This window comes from Chelonoidis abingdonii, chromosome 6 (assembly GCF_003597395.2).
Source record: "Chelonoidis abingdonii isolate Lonesome George chromosome 6, CheloAbing_2.0, whole genome shotgun sequence".
Lineage (NCBI taxonomy): Eukaryota > Metazoa > Chordata > Testudines > Testudinidae > Chelonoidis > Chelonoidis abingdonii.
The window spans coordinates 96,624,561-96,641,770 of NC_133774.1; the positions used below are offsets into that span (position 1 = coordinate 96,624,561).

At 43.1% G+C, this 17,210-nt stretch overlaps 1 protein-coding gene across 1 annotated transcript in view; it reads right to left on the reverse strand.

Moving 5' to 3' along the window:
* Positions 1–17,210, reverse strand: part of DMRT1 (doublesex and mab-3 related transcription factor 1) — a 91,067-nt gene that overhangs the window by 45,517 nt on the left and 28,340 nt on the right. The window contains exon 3 of the mRNA XM_032801801.1: positions 13,077–13,360. Within this exon, the coding sequence (XP_032657692.1) occupies positions 13,077–13,360 (284 nt within the window). The remainder of the gene's footprint in view (positions 1–13,076; positions 13,361–17,210) is intronic.

The following is a 17,210-nucleotide window of genomic DNA, read 5'->3' on the forward strand; positions in this document are numbered from 1 at the left end:
CACTGTGAGCTTTCTAATCCCATTCTGTCTATGTGTTCAACCCTGAAGAACAGTAGCAGAGATGAACAGCAGATAGTTCAGCCTCAGCAGCCATTCAGTCCTTGGAGTCTCCAAATAGACTAACAACCATGGGACCAGTCGGTGATGGTAGTTAATACAATGAGGATGCACACGTGGTCCCTAGAAACTGGACAGAGCATACCACTCTAGAGACTTATATAGACCCCATCAACTGAGTATCTGAGCCCCTCACACACATTAATGAATTTATTCTTAAAACCCAGTGAGGCAGAAAAATATTATCCCTCTTTTACAATGGGAAACAGAGTCAGACAGAAATTAAGTGACTGCCTCGTCACACAGGAAATATGTCAGAGCCAGGAATGGAATTTAGGCTCCATGAGTCTCAGTCCAAACCATCCTTTCTCATTTCAAACAGCCCAAATTGCTTCCAGGTAGTAAAAAACTTTGAACCTGGATCAAGGATGAATGGAAACCAAAACTCAGAAATGAAGGCTTATCCCATTTCCAATCCCTTGGGCCAATCTATAATCTGCCCTCCAGCCTTGAGATTTATGAAGTACCCAAACAGAATTAACTATATCTCTAAATTTTTATTTTACAGAAACTGGCATTATTATTTGTTTTAAACTTCTATACTGTAAGGCTGATATAACAGTTAAAGGTAAGTGAGAAACCTGGAAAGCCATTGTTACTAAAAACATTAGACTCCTACGTGTGAAGGTAATACTGTATTACTAGCTTCCACAAATTGGTTTGTCATTAAACTACTAGCAGATAAAAATCTTTTGATAAGACAAAAATGATCACAGTATATATTAAACCTGTAAAGCTATCCATTGCCACACCTGTATAACTATGCTATCTGAAGTTCCTTATCTAAGGTACAGTGTACTCATGTTACATATAACCAGTGGGTCAAATTCTGCCAGCAGTTGTACCCACCATATTCTGTGGACTTCACCAGAATTTGGCCCTGTACGTTTATCTAACGAAATATGCCACTGCAATCACACTCGGAAGAAAAACAGGAAAAGTTCCACCTGGCACAGAGAGTGAGTGCGTCAGGGGTGCTCTCCAAATATACATTTTCGAGTGTTTCCCCTGTTGTTTATACTTTCAGTATTTAAACTGCCATATTATAAATAGTAACACACAGATTTCACATGAATAAGACGTAGCGCAATATCCTACCCTTTGTTTTGGGATGAAATTCCAAGTGATGTGACTAAGGTGCATATTTATTTGTTTTATGGCCGCAACATGGTCTTAAACAGTTATAGACATACCTAGAGATAGACAGGATATACCTACAGTCCTGTAGGTATGGTCTTTAATATAACAAATAATACCAATACTCATTTATAAGATGATTTTCTGCTCCCTGAACGCATAAAATAAACCATTTAAAGTTTACTCCCTGGTAAGTAGTAAGACAATGTTAAACAAACTTTGTAACCAACTCCTTGTCCGGTAGCATTCTGAAAACTTTTTGAAGACAGAAGGGGCTTAGGCCTTGCATAAAAGAGGTCAAACCAATGGCCCTAAGGTCAGATAGTAAGGCACTCCCCAAAACATTGGGAGGCCAGGGCTAAGACAAAAAGCTCAACACACTTCTCATCTCCAAATCCACAATGCCCTCTGTGACCTAAGAAGGCGAGAACACAATATAGAAAGCCAGAAACTCAGTATAAGGTACGTAGGACCCAGTCTATTCCTAAGGCTTTGAATGTCAACATCAAAGGCTCCTTCTCAATCCATACACCTCCGAAGGTAGTGAGCGCTGAGCATGGTGGACCAGATGGTAGAAGAACCACCTCTCCCTGCCCTCAGCAATCATGTTGTCATGTTCTGTGTTATGAGACAACTGTCCCGGCAGCTCAGGTTTTAGGCCTGCTATCCTTGAAAGTAACTGTTTGTGTGTGTGTGTGTGTGTGGAGTCTGTGTGCGGGCACTAAAAATATCACCTGCTAGAGATATTATTATTTGAGCAGCAATAAAATGGAAGAACTGCTCAATGGCACTGAATTAGTGTCTTGTTTCCTTCCCCTGCAGGATGTGGGCGATGAACTGTTTGCTTTCAAGCCTTTTAAAGCTTTCCCCCCAGTTCCTTAAAAAACAACTCACCTAAAAATCCCAGGATTCAATGAGTTATTACGATTATTAGTATTAGTACATAGTAGTTGAAGGCAAGAGACATGTTTTATAATCTTATTACCCACATCAGGTCTATGAACCACTGTCCAACCAACAGACAGGCTTGGCTCTGCAAAGAATATGAATTGAATTAACCACCCAAGAAAATCAAAAAGCTTTAGGTTTTGTTTTATTAAACTGTTTAGAATATACGCCACTCAGTAACAGTAAAAAAACCCAACCAAATATAAACATTCTTGACCTTAGCAGTGTATTAAAAATGGGGACCAATGAGATCATTACCGGGGGGAGGGGGGTGTCATTCTCTATTAACCCCTTCAGCTTCGGCTAGGTTAAGAGTTCTTGCACCATTGGTGATAAGTCAGAAGGGGGGTGCTCATGGCATGAATGGGAGTTCAAAAGGGTTCCTAGGGGGATAAAGTGGTACCCTCATTATGGGATACTTGCCATAAATATTGGGACACATTTTCTATCAGCAGGATGCTGTGAGGTAGATTGTCAAACTGACGGGCAGGCAGCAAAACAGGGGTAATAGTCATCTCCCGTGTTCTGGTTTGAACACGGACCCCTTTCACTTTGAAAGTAGCATTTAAAATAAACCCACAACATATAAGCCTCTCTTCTCACCCACCTTTCCTCTGTTTGTTTGTTTGTTACACCCACCTATTGTAACTTACCTCACACAAAGTTTGCGAGCTCTTTAGGACAGGGAGAACACCCAGCACAACCAGGCCCCAAACCAGTGGGGGCCGCTAAATGCTAGTGATAAGAATGTTTAACCTGCACACTTTTTGCTGGGGCATGATTAGCAGGCCTCTTTTCCACAGAGTTATAGGATTACAACCAATCAGTCTTTTTTACAGTGCAGGAAGGGTGACACCTAGCTGCCCCTATCACCTGTAAATATGGTATTGCCCTTGCTTAGCATTCTTGGGTTTCTCATCTCTAGGCATCTCCTACCAGTTGCATTTCATTATCACTCCTCTTTGCACCTGGGAATCCTTTGGGGCCCATCTTTGCCCTCAGATGCAAAACCAGCCCACAGTTCTTACTGAAGAGAGATTTGGCCTATTCAGTATTCACAGTTGCTGGTATACTGTGCAAATGCAGTATAGAGTCAAAGGATGTATTGTGTACAGCAGCCAGATAACTGGTGAGAGAGACTTTAAAAATGATACATGAAATAAATACGAGCGAACCAAGAAACCATGTAAACTGTAACTTTGGAATTCTTTTGTTTCTGTTGTTTGAAAAGACGGTAGAGGGCTCTGCATCAACAGGCAGTTGCAGGTTGTTCAAATGCGTTTGTGTGCTAAAAACTGCTAAACGATAGCCTGTCATCATTTAATGACCAGAACACACAAAGCCTTCAGCTCTCCAACAATGGCTGACAAAGCAACTGAACTGTTACTTCTATGAACATTAAAGGGGCTCAAACAATACGACATTCCACAAACTCAGATCATCGCAGGGAATCCCACTGGGGCAACCTCCCCAACACTGCAGAAGAGGTGCGTGCAGCCCCATCTTTTCAGGCCCCTAGCAGCACCTCTTCTACCCCTCAGGTATCTTACAGACAGCTCTCTACAGAATCAAGAGCCACATATTAGGAACTAGAAGACCAAGGATGGGGAGATCAGGCCACTGCACCCAGCTGCTTAGTCTTCTCCTACCAACCCTGTAAAAATTCAAGCATTGCCAACCCTAAGTGTTCAAAGATTACAAGTCAGGTCCCCAAAATCATGGGAGTTTCAACAAATGAGAAATGCATTTTAAAAAAATGAAACTGAGATTTAAGAAAGACCAAATATCATGTGACCTGTGGTAAAACTGCAAGTGTGGGAAACACTGAGTCGGAAAAAATATACACTCGGAGAGCGTGGGCCTGAATCTGCTGCCATCGAAGTCAATGACAAAGACCCCACAGAGTTCAAAAGAGGCTGCGACCAGGTCCTCAGTGAGGTTCCTGGGGCAATCAGAGCAAGGGGAAAAGCTTGGTAAAGTATTTCCCTCAGAGCCACGCTGCTCAGGATGGAGCAGCGTGTCAGGGAAGGAGGGAGTTGTGTTGAGCACCTCCAGGCCAAGTGTCCTTGCAGATCCCAAGGAATCCATGGGTCCCCGGGGTAGGGGCAGGAGAAACCTCATACACCCCATAGAATGATGTTGGGGGAACTCAAAAGATCCTTGCAGAATTTTCCTCCTTTGCCCTCTCCAGGTAATTTTTCCATGGGAAGGGCAATAGCTAGCTGTGAAGAAGCCGACTGCCTCTATGTTAAACCCCTTGCAAAATAAACAAAAATGAGCTGATCACATCTTCCTTTGTGTAGCTGGCCCAGCCCATTCCCCAGGCAAAAGGCTACAAGGAAGAAGTCACATTTCCTTCCTAAAGTGTCCATCTATGGGGTAGACAGATGCTGCAAAGAGCACAGGTCCAGGCAGGTCACTTAACATACAAACTCCACGACTCTGCTTCCTCAGTGACTCATACATAAGCTATCCCCCACCAAAGCTGCCTTAAAATTCTGGCAGAGCTTGTCTGGCTTCCATGCATGTATACATAGTACTAGCTGCTAACGGTTTTAACACTAGCTCCTTTCCCTTCCCTAAATGCGAAGCCATTTTTAGGGGAGATAAAATGGCACCTAGCACTTATTTGTAGCTCTCTTTTAAAAACAGCAGAATTCGGATCTCAGAGTTCTGGCGTGAGATGAGAAGATGGTCTTCTGCTTATGACACAGGACTAAGAATCAAGACAACTGGGTTCCCTGCTCTGCTGTGCCACCAGACAGCTGTGCGACTCTTGGGCAAGTCACTTAACAAGTCTGATAATACACCTTCCCTACCTTATGGGGTGGTGTTAACGAACTAAACCTCACATTTATGAAGTGCTTTGAGATCGTTAGACAAAAGTTGCTATAGACATGCTCAGTCTTATTGCATTAGTACTGTTCAGAGTATTTTTGTTCACTTCTAAAACCTACTAAGCACATTCTGCAGGATGAAGAAAAAAACAGAAGAAAAGACAATGACACCATGCCTTGAATTACTTTGCTTCTAGCATGGAAAATGCAGGAGACATCTATATCTGTCTTTCCTTGATAGACAAACTTAATTAACCTTTGCTATTCTGTTCCAACCTACTGTTTTAGACAAAACCAGTGACCCATAAACAATATGTTACCATCAGAATCTCAACTGCTGCGACATCAAGAGATATAGCCCTATCAGCAGTATCGGAAAATAAACCGCTTAGATTAGCTCCTCTAAGAATTATGGATTATATCCATGTCACACATGAGCTGTCAGAAACATTAGGATACTTTTAGCATAAATCTGTAATGTGAAGGGTATCTTATGAATACAGTACATAATATATTGCTTACAGGCACGCTGCGTTGTTTTTGGGTTACTTGTGAAATGCATGTATACATTTAGGTATTTTTCACCCTATACGTAAGATTCTGACTGCATATTTTTGTAAATGGGTCAGATTTATGAAAGAAAAATTATGTCAAAACAACAGGAGAGAGATACTGCAAAAGGTGACGGGAACAACATATTTTAGAGAAGGTGGCTATTCTTAGAATTCACACTCTTAGCTGCTTGATCACAGCTCTGCCTTTGAAACCCACAAAAAAAAATTTCTGGATGCCATGTTTTATAAATCCTTAATAATTGAGGTGTTTAGGTAAACAGCCTTAATCACGCATTTTAGAATTAACAGTATAATTTTTCTAAGTACAGTAAATTCATTTCTTTGTTTGACCCCGCACAGTGATTATTTCAGATTTTCTGCCTACACTGCCACAGGAAGGAATGAAAATGGAAGTTTTTGGAAGTGACCAGGGTGATTGTACAAGTTGCATTTTAAAAATAAAGCTTCAACTTTTCCGCTTTGGATCCAGAAAGTATCTGAAATCCAGAGGTTTTGTAAAAAACTTTTGAGAGCTTTTCCCCCTCTCTAACCCTTGCTGAAGGCACACTGTGTCACCCTCCCGACACAACAGAAGCCCCACTGGCCTGCTAAACCCAGAGTTGTGACTTCAATCCTTGAGGGGGCCACTTAGGGACCTGGGGCAAAAATCAGTACTTGGTCCTGCTAGTGAAGGGAGGAGCTGGACTTCATGACCTTTCAGGGTCCCTTCCAGTTCTATGAGATAGCCCTATTTCCAGACCACAAGGAGGAGTCTTCTGAAGGAAAGCTGATCAACTTAGTCAGACTTGTTACCAGTCTGGCAGCAGGGAGTGGAAGGATGTAAACACCTGCTGGAGAGGCATCTCATTCAGAAGCCAGCATTATCCTTCTGCTGTGACTGTTGGCCAAGCAGTTATCATGATCCACTGCCTTCTTACAGGAGAGAATTTAAGCCTGACTAGATACAGATTGTGCCAATTTTTGTTCTTGAAGTCAAGGAGACAGAATCCATCTCAACATTTATCATGTACCTCCAGCTAAACAGGTGTCAGTGACATTGGTCCCACAGACAGCAATTCACCAACTTCCATTAAAACCTTAACGTGTGCGGACCTGCAATGCCAATACTGTTCAACTCATTTCACTGTTAATTGGATATAAGGCATGAATTTCTGTTACAATGACCAGAGGGCGGGCCCAGTTGCTAAGTGCAGAAATAGAACAAAAAGAGATGGATAGTAACTGTTAAGCCTGTTACATTTCTTCTGCCTTTCCTCTCTTGTGGACGTGCAAGTACATTTTTGTTTATGAAATAATACCTAATACTCCACATCTGGTCTTATTTGAACATCTGCCTTAAACTGGCAAGAAAACCTGGCTTTAAGTAACTAAAAACATATCAGATAACGCTGCCAGTGCTGCTCTCTTAAACACTACCATCTCCATTATGCTCATCGTATTGTGATGGATACAGCTTCCTGAATAATTATGTACAAACAAATGAAACCTCCAGAGAAATACCACAAGACCAAACTTTCCCCCACAGGAATCTATGCAAGTACATGAGCTCCTGCAAAGAACAAAGACTAATGAAATCTGACATTAATCTACATTAAAGATTCAGTGATTCAGTGTATTTGCCAAAGCTCAATGATGCATTAATCTTCTTCCCACCCCACGCACACACTCTTGTTCCCTCCCCAATCGCTTTGCCCTGCTCCCTAAATTCATTTTTCTAGCCCAAACAGCAAATAGCTGAGCTACTAAAGTCTTGTCTACACACAAAAGTTGTACTGCTTTAACAATCTTAGTACAGTTAAAGCAGCTCAACCCTTTCCCCCACTCCCAGCATGGAAATAGTTATTTCGGTATATAAATGTGCTTAAATCAGTATAGCTTATTCCCATATGGGAAGAGGATTAAATAATACTGGTATGGGGCCTTCTGTACACTTAAAAGATGAGCTAATAGAGCTATACTGATAAATCCCCGGAGTGGAGACACAATTTGTGTCAGTAAAAAAAGCTCTTCTGCCAGTATAGTTGATGCTGGACTGCTAGTTTAGCCACGCCTACACTAAGGCTTTTGCCAACATCACGCTCTCTGGCCAGCAAAATCAATCAATCAAATGCATATTTCTTCTACATAGCTATGCCCACAACCGTTTACAATATAGACCAAGAACTTAACACAACCTTCTACACCTACGTACTGCATCCACTAGGAAGTTGCACTGGTACTCGATTTCACACCAGGGCCGCGCTCATGGCCCCAGCGCAACCAAGCACGTGCTTGGGGCGGCATGCTGCGGGGACCTCCTGCCAGTTGCTGGTAGAGGAGCAGCAGGCGCTCCGGTGGACCTCCCGCAGCGTCACCTCCGGAGGGTCGCTGGTCCCGGCGGCTCCGGTGGAGCATCCGCAGGCACCCCTGCGGGAGGTCCACCAGAGCCGCAGGACCAGCGGACCCTCCACAGGGATGCCTGCGGGAGGTCCACTGGAGCCACAGGACCGGCGAGTGGCAGAGCGCCCCCTGCGGCGTGCCACCGTGCTTGGGGCGGTGAAATGGCTAGAGCCAGCCCTGATTTCACCAAAAAATAAAATCACCCCTCTCACCAAAATTGTGATACTGCAACAAAACTGTGTGCAGACTTAGCCTAGGGAAGCTTCACTGGCATAGCTATGTCTATAGAAGTGTGGCAAAAATCACCCCCTAACTGATACAGCTGTGCTGGCAAAGCCCTAGTGTAGATGCAGCTATACTGAACAAAGTCCTTTTGCTGGGGTGACTTATTCTGTTTGGGGAACTGGTTTAAGCCACACTGACAAAAGCACTCTTCGCTAGTACAATTTGCATCTCCGCTGGGGGGGGGGGTGCCAGTATAACTACCAATGTATTAAAACCAGCTAATCCTTCTAAATGCAGATAAAAACCTTAGCCATCTCCTCTCTTCAGATCTTCCTTTAAAACACTCCTTTAACTTTTACTTGCAATTGACACTGAAGTTTCATTCACCTTCCTCTTCACCACAATTTCCTATTCTTCCCACACTGGAACTAGTCTGTAGGGAGCTTTCCTTGAATATATGCAATACTGACCACTTATATTCTCTATTCACCCACAGACTGCAGTGGGAATCTAATTTCCACATAGACTACTTCAGTGCAAAACACTGCTTTCTCTACTTGCCTGTATGAGAGTCACTGCCCCCTGTGCTGTAAAGTGTTATCTATCCTCTCTCTCATACAAAATCTTTTAGGGTAATTCTCACAATGGCTACTTATAACAGTATGTTTACAGTGTTGTTGCAGGTGTGTTGGTCCCAGGATATTAGCGAGACAAGGTGGGTGCAGTAATATCTTTTATTGGACCAACTTCTGTTGATGAGAGAGACACGCTTTCGAGCTACATAGATGTGAAGATGTGTCTCTCTCACCAACAAAAATTGGCCCAATAAAAATTACCTCACCCACCTTGTCTCTCTGTTATAACAGTATGTCAGTCACATTATTCCTAACTCTTCAAACAACACCATTCCTTCCTGCAACTCCACCACAGAGACAAACAGCAGGAAAAAAGCTACAGGACCCTAGCCATGTTCTTAGTGACTGTGCTTTCCATTGTGTGGCAGAAGACCTAGGTTCAATATCTGGGCCATTCTCACTAACTTGCCCATTTGAGACTGGGACAGCTATGACTGCAACAAGGAGAGGTAAATGACTCAAATCTCTTAGCAGTGACTTTTGACCATAAGAACAGCACTAGCATTCTCAACCAGTCCTTGCTGGCCAGTAAGATGATGGGCCAGATCCTTAGCAGGTGTAAAGTGGTTTAGCTCCACTGTCTTGAACACAGCTGGACCTATACAGACCAGCGGAGGATCTGGCTTGATGACTATATTCTGAGTCTCAAGGCAGTGATGTTAAAGTGCTAGCTAAAGGGTAACAATCCTCCCTATGCACGTTACGTTTAATTGTTCTCCATATCCAACTGCTGTCAATGGCAGAAAAGCTGGCATTTAAAATGTGCAGCTGGGTTAGCTCCGCTAGTAGGAGTTAAAGCTTTTCCAAGACCCAAGGAAATGAAACTGGTGAGGAAACAAAAGATCTTGAGTTTCTAAAGCAAGAGCTTAATAAAAAAGACAATTCTCTCACCACTCCTAAATATTGTTAAAAACAATGACATATATTTTAAGCAGCTGGGGCACCGTAACTCAGACTGTAGGTAAATGGTACATGTATAAAGATCTATAACAATGCTTAATAGCAACTGTTGGAAATGGGCCATCCTGATTATCACTACAAAAGTTTTTTTTTCTCCTGCTGTTTATTCTGATTACAGTTGGTATGGCAACACCCATTTTTTCATGTTCTCTGTATATATATATTTTCCTACTGTATTTTCCACCGCATGCATCTGATGAAGTGGGTTTTAGCCTACGAAAGCTTATGCTCAAATAAATTGGTTAGTCTCTAAGGTGCCACAAGTACACCTCATTCTTTTTGCTGATACAGACTAACACGGCTACCACTCTTAATATCATAGTGAGCCAAGCTCACCTCAAGCCACAGATACATAAAATTCATGAATTTAGAAATAATCTAGATTCAAGTTTACACTACACATCAGAACACAATAGCTTAGATATGATCTCCACTACACAGTGCATAATGTCTTCCATATAGCTCTTCATGCAGCAGCTAGCTCTCCTGCAACTCTTCAGACTACATGCATACACCTATGTATTATGTCAACTCATGCACCTCTCACTTTCCATTATTTTTCTCAGTCACTGAGGCAACCACAGGAGGGATCACTATTGGTTGGAGGAGTTGTGAATCACGTGATTGACAGTCCATTTTAATAGTATATTGTTCATGATGTAAATATTATGACTTATTACTTTCATGGCGGTAGCTCTAGAAGCTCCAGCAATGGACCAGGACCCCATTGTGCTAGGGGCTGTACAAACACAGATTTACAGTGAAAGGTAGAATCCATAACATTTTACAAGCTATATCGTATTGCATTGTATCATGTTAACCAAACAAGTAAAACTTGGATTGAACAAAATTAAGAGCAGTAAACCAATGATACTGTACAGCACTGGCATGAGTGGAATCCAAATCCACCTCCCCACGTGTGACCCGTCTGAGCACTCTTGAATACAGCTCTAGAACAGCCTCTAACAACCAGTTTGTGTGAGGGGCAGCACCAGTTTTCACGGATGTGCACCTAGAAATGGAGAGAGAGAGAGCAAATCACTCTGATCTGAAGGAAGCTGCCTCAGTATGGAGTTCAGGCATAGAGAAGTCTGGCCAGTTCTTTCCTCAGAAAAGCAGGAATAATCTCCAGTGCGAAGGACTTGAAAGAGAAGAAAACAGAGCCTGTCATGAAGCCAGAGCCTTGAACCTACCCTCTTCCCTCAAGAGTTGCCCTTAATCTGGGTTTCCAAAAGGGTTTTTCCATGTGGAGGGAGTGAAAAAAGAATTATGCAGCATTTGGGAAGCCTCACTTGAAGAGTATTGTAAGTGGGAGGAGGAACTATGCTGATATTTCTAGAACCTACTATACTGGAACACAAAACATTTCCAATGCTGCCCCATAGCTCAAATGTGAATGGATCAAACCTCTCAGTTCAGGGCAATATCTTTTTATCTCCTTAAAGAAATGAGGATTTTCTGGCAATTTACCTTTTTTGGGGTGGGGTGTCTCAGAGAGGAGCCTCTGACGAAGGAAACTTCTCTTCTCCATGTGGGAATGTCTACACTTGGAGCTGGGGGGAGGTGATCCCAGCTCACACAGAAATATTCACGCTAGCTCCCATCAAGTTTGTACACTAAAAATAGTAGTGTAGCTAGAGTAATGGCACAGGCTAGCCATGCCAAGAATATATCCACAGTGTCCAGACTAACCCACAGCGACATTACTATTTTTAAAGTGCTAGTGCGAGTACGTCTACAGGGGCTCGACATCAGACCCTTAGCTGTAAGTTTTACTATTGTGTTGTGCACTATCGTGCTTTGCAAGAGGGAGACAAGGAACCCAGGGAAGTTGGGAGCATAAAGGGTGTGGCTGCATGAGGAGCACTTCCAAAGGACGGTGAGGAATATGCAGTGTGAGGTGGTGAGTGGCACTGAGTGACTGCATTTCCTACTCTTGATTTCTCTTTCTCTGACCAGTCAACCTTTCACTCTCTCAGATTTTCTCTCTCTTTTTTTTTTGGCCAGTCTCTGACCTCAAATAACCCTTTGGTCCTTCTCCAGATTGGGAAATGGAGTTTGAAAAAGGTAAAAAAAAAAAAAATTGCTAGAGGAATAGCTCATCTGGCTTAGGGGTTCAAAATACAATAGACCAACTGTTTGTGGGCCTACCAGGAACAGCTTCTTTTCCAATTTCACACTTGCAGTTCTGTAGCTGTGTATGTGTAAATCATGTGCAAATGGATACTCACAGAGCTGATTGGAAATTTTTCAACAAAATTTTTGTGATGGAAATTGCTGATTTGCTGAAATTGAAATTTTTGTGGGAAAAGACTGGTAGTGAAGAATTTTCAATTCTAAAATTTCTAAAAACATTTTGCAACTGTCATTTTTTAAATGAAAAATTCCACTTTTCCTGTTTCAAATGACTTTTTATTTAGAAATTCATGCAACTTAATTATAGCAAAAAAAATGTAAAAACAAAAAAAAAGATTGATTTCCCCATAAGCCCTGCCTATCTCTTTGAACACTCGGGGGTTAATATTATTTCAGGTTAAGGGGGAGAGGTTGGGTTTAATGTTGCATATAATAGTGGTACACACAGCTTAAAAGATGCCTCAGGGCTGGCCTAGCAATCACAAACTGTTACATGGAGGAACCAAGTCCAATTCCCTTCTTCCTGGCAGAGTTAACATTCACATGAAGAACAGCTTTGTGTCATGCTCAATTGACCCTTGCCAGCCAATCAAAGAGTGCCATGGACTGTTTTAGCAGGCTCGGAGGAGGGGTCACTTCTATGTTGGGTCTTTGAAGGGGAATCACAAAAGAGAAATGAAGAGAGATCCTAAAGAACACAGTCTCTCCAGCGCAAAACACTGCTTTCTCTAATTGCCTGTATGAGAGTCCCTGAGCTCTCCGGCTGGTAAATTTACTGATTATAATTGTTTTATTTCTGGAAACAAACTCTTACTAAACTAAAATTTAATTATAAAAGGAAAATAATAAAAAAAATAAAGCGTGAACCCTTTTCAATTGTGTTGACAGCCTGTCACATAGTCTTCATAGTGCTTTCAGATCCCAGGACATTTCTTTTCTTTTTTTTTTTAATAAAAAACACACCCTAACACACATCTAGAGTCTGGTTCCAATCTCACACTGCTGAGAACTACAGCAACTACACTGAAGTGAATGGAGTTCCATCAGTGTAAATGAGATTAGGATCAGGCTCATGGACCCCAGCACATTTCACACAGAATTCCAACATCATTTCTGTTACACAGTACCTGCCATTGGTTTCCTGACTGGCTTGACATATATGTGGCTGGGAGGCTTCGCAGGCTGTTTTTCACAGGGGACCCTACTAGTGTGCCCCCCATATCACTAGAGGAGGATTCACTGGCCACTGCCATCTGGTATTGGGAGTAGTTGTAAAGGTTGTTGTAGTAAGGATACAGGGAAGGCTGGTAAAAACTGCTGTAGTAGGTGGAGTCCACAACCAAGTCAGATGTGCTCTCCAGATGCCCTCTGCTGGTGATGGAAGGAATGTCCTGAATGAGCATCCGTCCCTCTGAAAAGAAAAGAAAACCAAACCACAGCTGGTTATTGAACAGGAGGGTCTATCTTTCACCTTTCACTAAGCTGCTTCTGCATCTGCTGGCTTGATGGGGGTGACAGATAGGAGGAGGTGAAAGCTGAAGAGAGACAGTGCTTGCTGTTCATTAGAGCGTCAGCAGGCAGCTATTCATTCAGAGGCAAGGCTGAGCCTGAAAGACCTCTCCCACTGACTATCTCACCTGAGGCAAAACCAACTAGAAGGTTAGAGACTGGGCCAGAACCTCAGCACGTGTAACCTCGAATTAAATAGATTTACACCATTACATTTTAGAAGTGCAACAAAGCAGAAAAATGCTGACCTCAGGCTGACATCGGTTCTCTTCATTCACCCCTTTGTACCTGGTTATCTGCAGGTGACAGCTGGGGCACTCTATAAACATGGCTTTAGAATGGGAGGAGGATGAGTGTACATGTTACACAAGCTGTGATACCCACGCACAGCAGGGTGAGCCGCGGCAATCCAAACCCTGATATGTTGGTGGTGGCTCAGACTATTTTTGGCAGGAACACTCAACCCCTTTCCTCTAGAAACAGACTCAAAATGCAGCCATATTTTTCTCAGGCAATCACCCGTACTGGAATCCCTTGCACCAGTTTCCACGGCACCTCAGAAAGAGGTGTTGATTATTTTGTTGCTTCACAGGATTCCTGGCCACACTCTCAATCTTACTCCTGACTGCTTAGATTGTGGGCTGCCTCCACCACATCCCTCCCCTACTGTCTGAAGAAAAAAAGCTCCATCCTCTTTCCTTCCCCTCCTGCTGGGAAGGGAGTCAGGCTCCAACTTCATTCTCAGCTGCTAATGTATGAATATATAAATTCCACTCCCTCTATACTAGCCCAGGGCAGGTCCGGTGTCTTCTGATTCCTCTGAGGGGAGGGGGATTGCCCTTTAACACTTCGCAGGTGCTCCACACCCCTACTCTGCCTCATACACATACATCAGGTCTGTGCAGTGCCCCCCACATAGCATAGTCAGCATACAGTCACATGGGTTTAGAGGTACTAACATAAGAGCACAGCAAACAACGCTGTAACTTTCCAAGATACAGTACTGATACAGTGGCGAACTGGGCTAAGTACTGAACAGAGTATATTTTATCAGAGGCACAAACACTTTAGAACTCGATCGCTTGGTTCTGTCATTGAGTCACTGTGGTCCTATCTACACTAGGGATGTTTTCTAAAGCTTTCCCCCCATCGCCAATACCATTTCAGCTTCAGAGGTGTCTGCAACATTACAATCCCAGGTGTAGACAGCTGCTGCTGCTTCTGTTTTTAACACGATGTTGATTAGATCTGTTCCAAGCAGGGTGACATGACAGGGTGTTAACAAGGGCAGTGGTGGCCAGCCAGTGACCTTTCTATTCTAGGCCTCCTAATATTGTAGACACTTTCAAAGCTGAACCAGTGCTAACAATGGTAATGGAATGTTTATACAAAATGTAGACAGAGCCTGTGTGATCTTGGTCAAGTCATCTTAATACTTCTCTGCCCCAGTAACCATCTCTGTGAAATGGACACAACTGTATTTACCTACCTCACCAGGACCCTCAGTTGTAAAGCATTATATATGAGCTCCACTCCAGCTGCAAATGAGCAATAGTACCATTTATTACAGGTTTCCACCCGACCCTGCCTCCCTTCCCTGCTTGAAATTAAGATTCCTCACAATCAACAGTTGTATCACGCCAGGTCTATAGCGCAGTTCCATCCCTGCTGTAACTCCGTTGAGTTCACTGGAGTTTATCTTTACACATGTCAAAACAAAGCAACTTGCTAATTTAAATACTGTGGGTTTTCTCTCTGCCCTGACTGTCCCAATACCTAGGCTCTGCCCGAGTGCAAATCCAGCCATTTGGGCACTTACATTCTGAACATTTCTCAAATCTACACGACAGCATTTGTGCAAGTGAAGCTGCTAGAGCCCTGCTTAGAGGTATCAGGTTGTGGTAAACGTCTTTCCCAGATCTGGACCTTAGCGTACAAAATCTGGGTGCTTACTGTGAACCTCCCCCAAGCTTATACGCAGCTTGGATCTGATATCGCTGCCACCAACCAGGATTTTTAGGGTTCCTGGTCACCCTGAGTCACCCCAACCTTCCCCTGGGGGACCCCCCCAAGACCAGAGCCCCCTGGTTCTCCTATCTCATCCCCAGCTCCCCCCCCGTTTTGCCCCTGGGTGAGCGCTGGCGATGTCTATACATAAGCTCCCGAAGCAAACCCAGCGAGGATAATCTACTTCCCCCTGAAGGCTCATGCAATCAAACTTATTAAGCTCAACACAAAGAGATCACCCCGTCCCTTTGACTCGTAGCAGTAACTGCATAGAAAATTACCGTCAACACCAAAGAGAACAGAGTTGATTGTCTCCGCTCTTTTCCCCTATTTAACCTTTTTCCCGGAGCTTCAAGTTCCCGCCCTGGGACATAGGAAAATAACACCACAGAAGCATGGGCTTTTCCTCCCCCCCTACTGTCACAGATGTAACAGAGCCATCCGGGCACAGAAATCTCTCCCTTACCTCAATACGGAAAAGAAATCCCACAAGTTTTAAGAAGAACTTTTAATTAAAAAAAAAGAAAGATCTTACATGATACTTACACTTCTTGCATTAAGAAGCGTCCATACAGGATTGTGGTTATCAGACAGAATAGAATAACACAATGTCTGATTTTAAACGGATCGCCCAACTTTAACCAGCGGAGCCAAATAAACACCCATGTAAATACAATCAAAAGCACCATCACAGGCCGATCTTAGCTTTGGTTCCTTTGCTCCACTCACACTTGATAGTAGAATATCTGAAAGAAGATGGAGTTAGAAGAAAAGCTTGTTTACTCACAGCCGAGGAAAACAAAAAGACCCCGAGTTTCCAGTTCCCTCACAGACTTCAAAAAAAAATCCAGGTCTCTGATCGGTCCTCTGGTCAGGTGTTTGGTTCCCCCTTTGTTCACCCTTTACAGGTAAAAGAAAATTAATCCTTACCTATCTACTTATGACACAGGTCAGGTAAGCAGAAACCTTTTCCATATAGCTCTATTACTGCACCTCCATCCCAGGTTTTGGTGCTGTTGCCTGTGTCTCTGCTACGCAGAGTCTGCCAGCTTTACCCTCCAAGTTCATCTCGTCTGGGACTTGGGTCAAATCTGAACTCAGGTGACTGGAACTGAAAAGCTAGTCAGTTGTGAAGGAAAATTTAGGGAGGCCTTAGGACTCTGGTCAAGCTTACAGCCCTAAAGAGTTGACCAAATCTCTTTTTTGTATGGAAAGTCCCCAAAGCAGAACAATGGCTTTGTGTGTCTAAAGGGCATGAGGGGGCAGAGTGAAAAAGTCCCCAAGTAGCATAAACTGCAATAGCCAGGTTTATAAAAAATATAACCACAACAGTTGTGTTAAAAAGGTCACTGACCACAAAAGGACAGTGAGTAACAGGAGGGGCCTAGAGGGGGAAATGCTACTTTTTGCTCTTGACCTGTATTAATTTTGCCATGTATTCCAAATAAGGTAATTAATATGGAAGTATGTGTAATTTATCTGTAGTTTTAACCTTTATAAGCTAGTTAAAGTTTAAGGAGGGCAGAGCAGCTTGTCACCTTGCATGGGGCTATGCTGACTTTCCTTGCATATATGCTTGCATAAAATAAAGGAGCCTCAGGCTGATCTAATCCAGACTCAATGTGTGGTTGATTTTCACAACACAGTCAAACAATTCCTGGATTACCTTGACCCTAAACTTAGGTTTTGAATAATACCGCAGCCAGGCTGCTCGGCTTCTCATACTATACGTCAACAGCTAAATG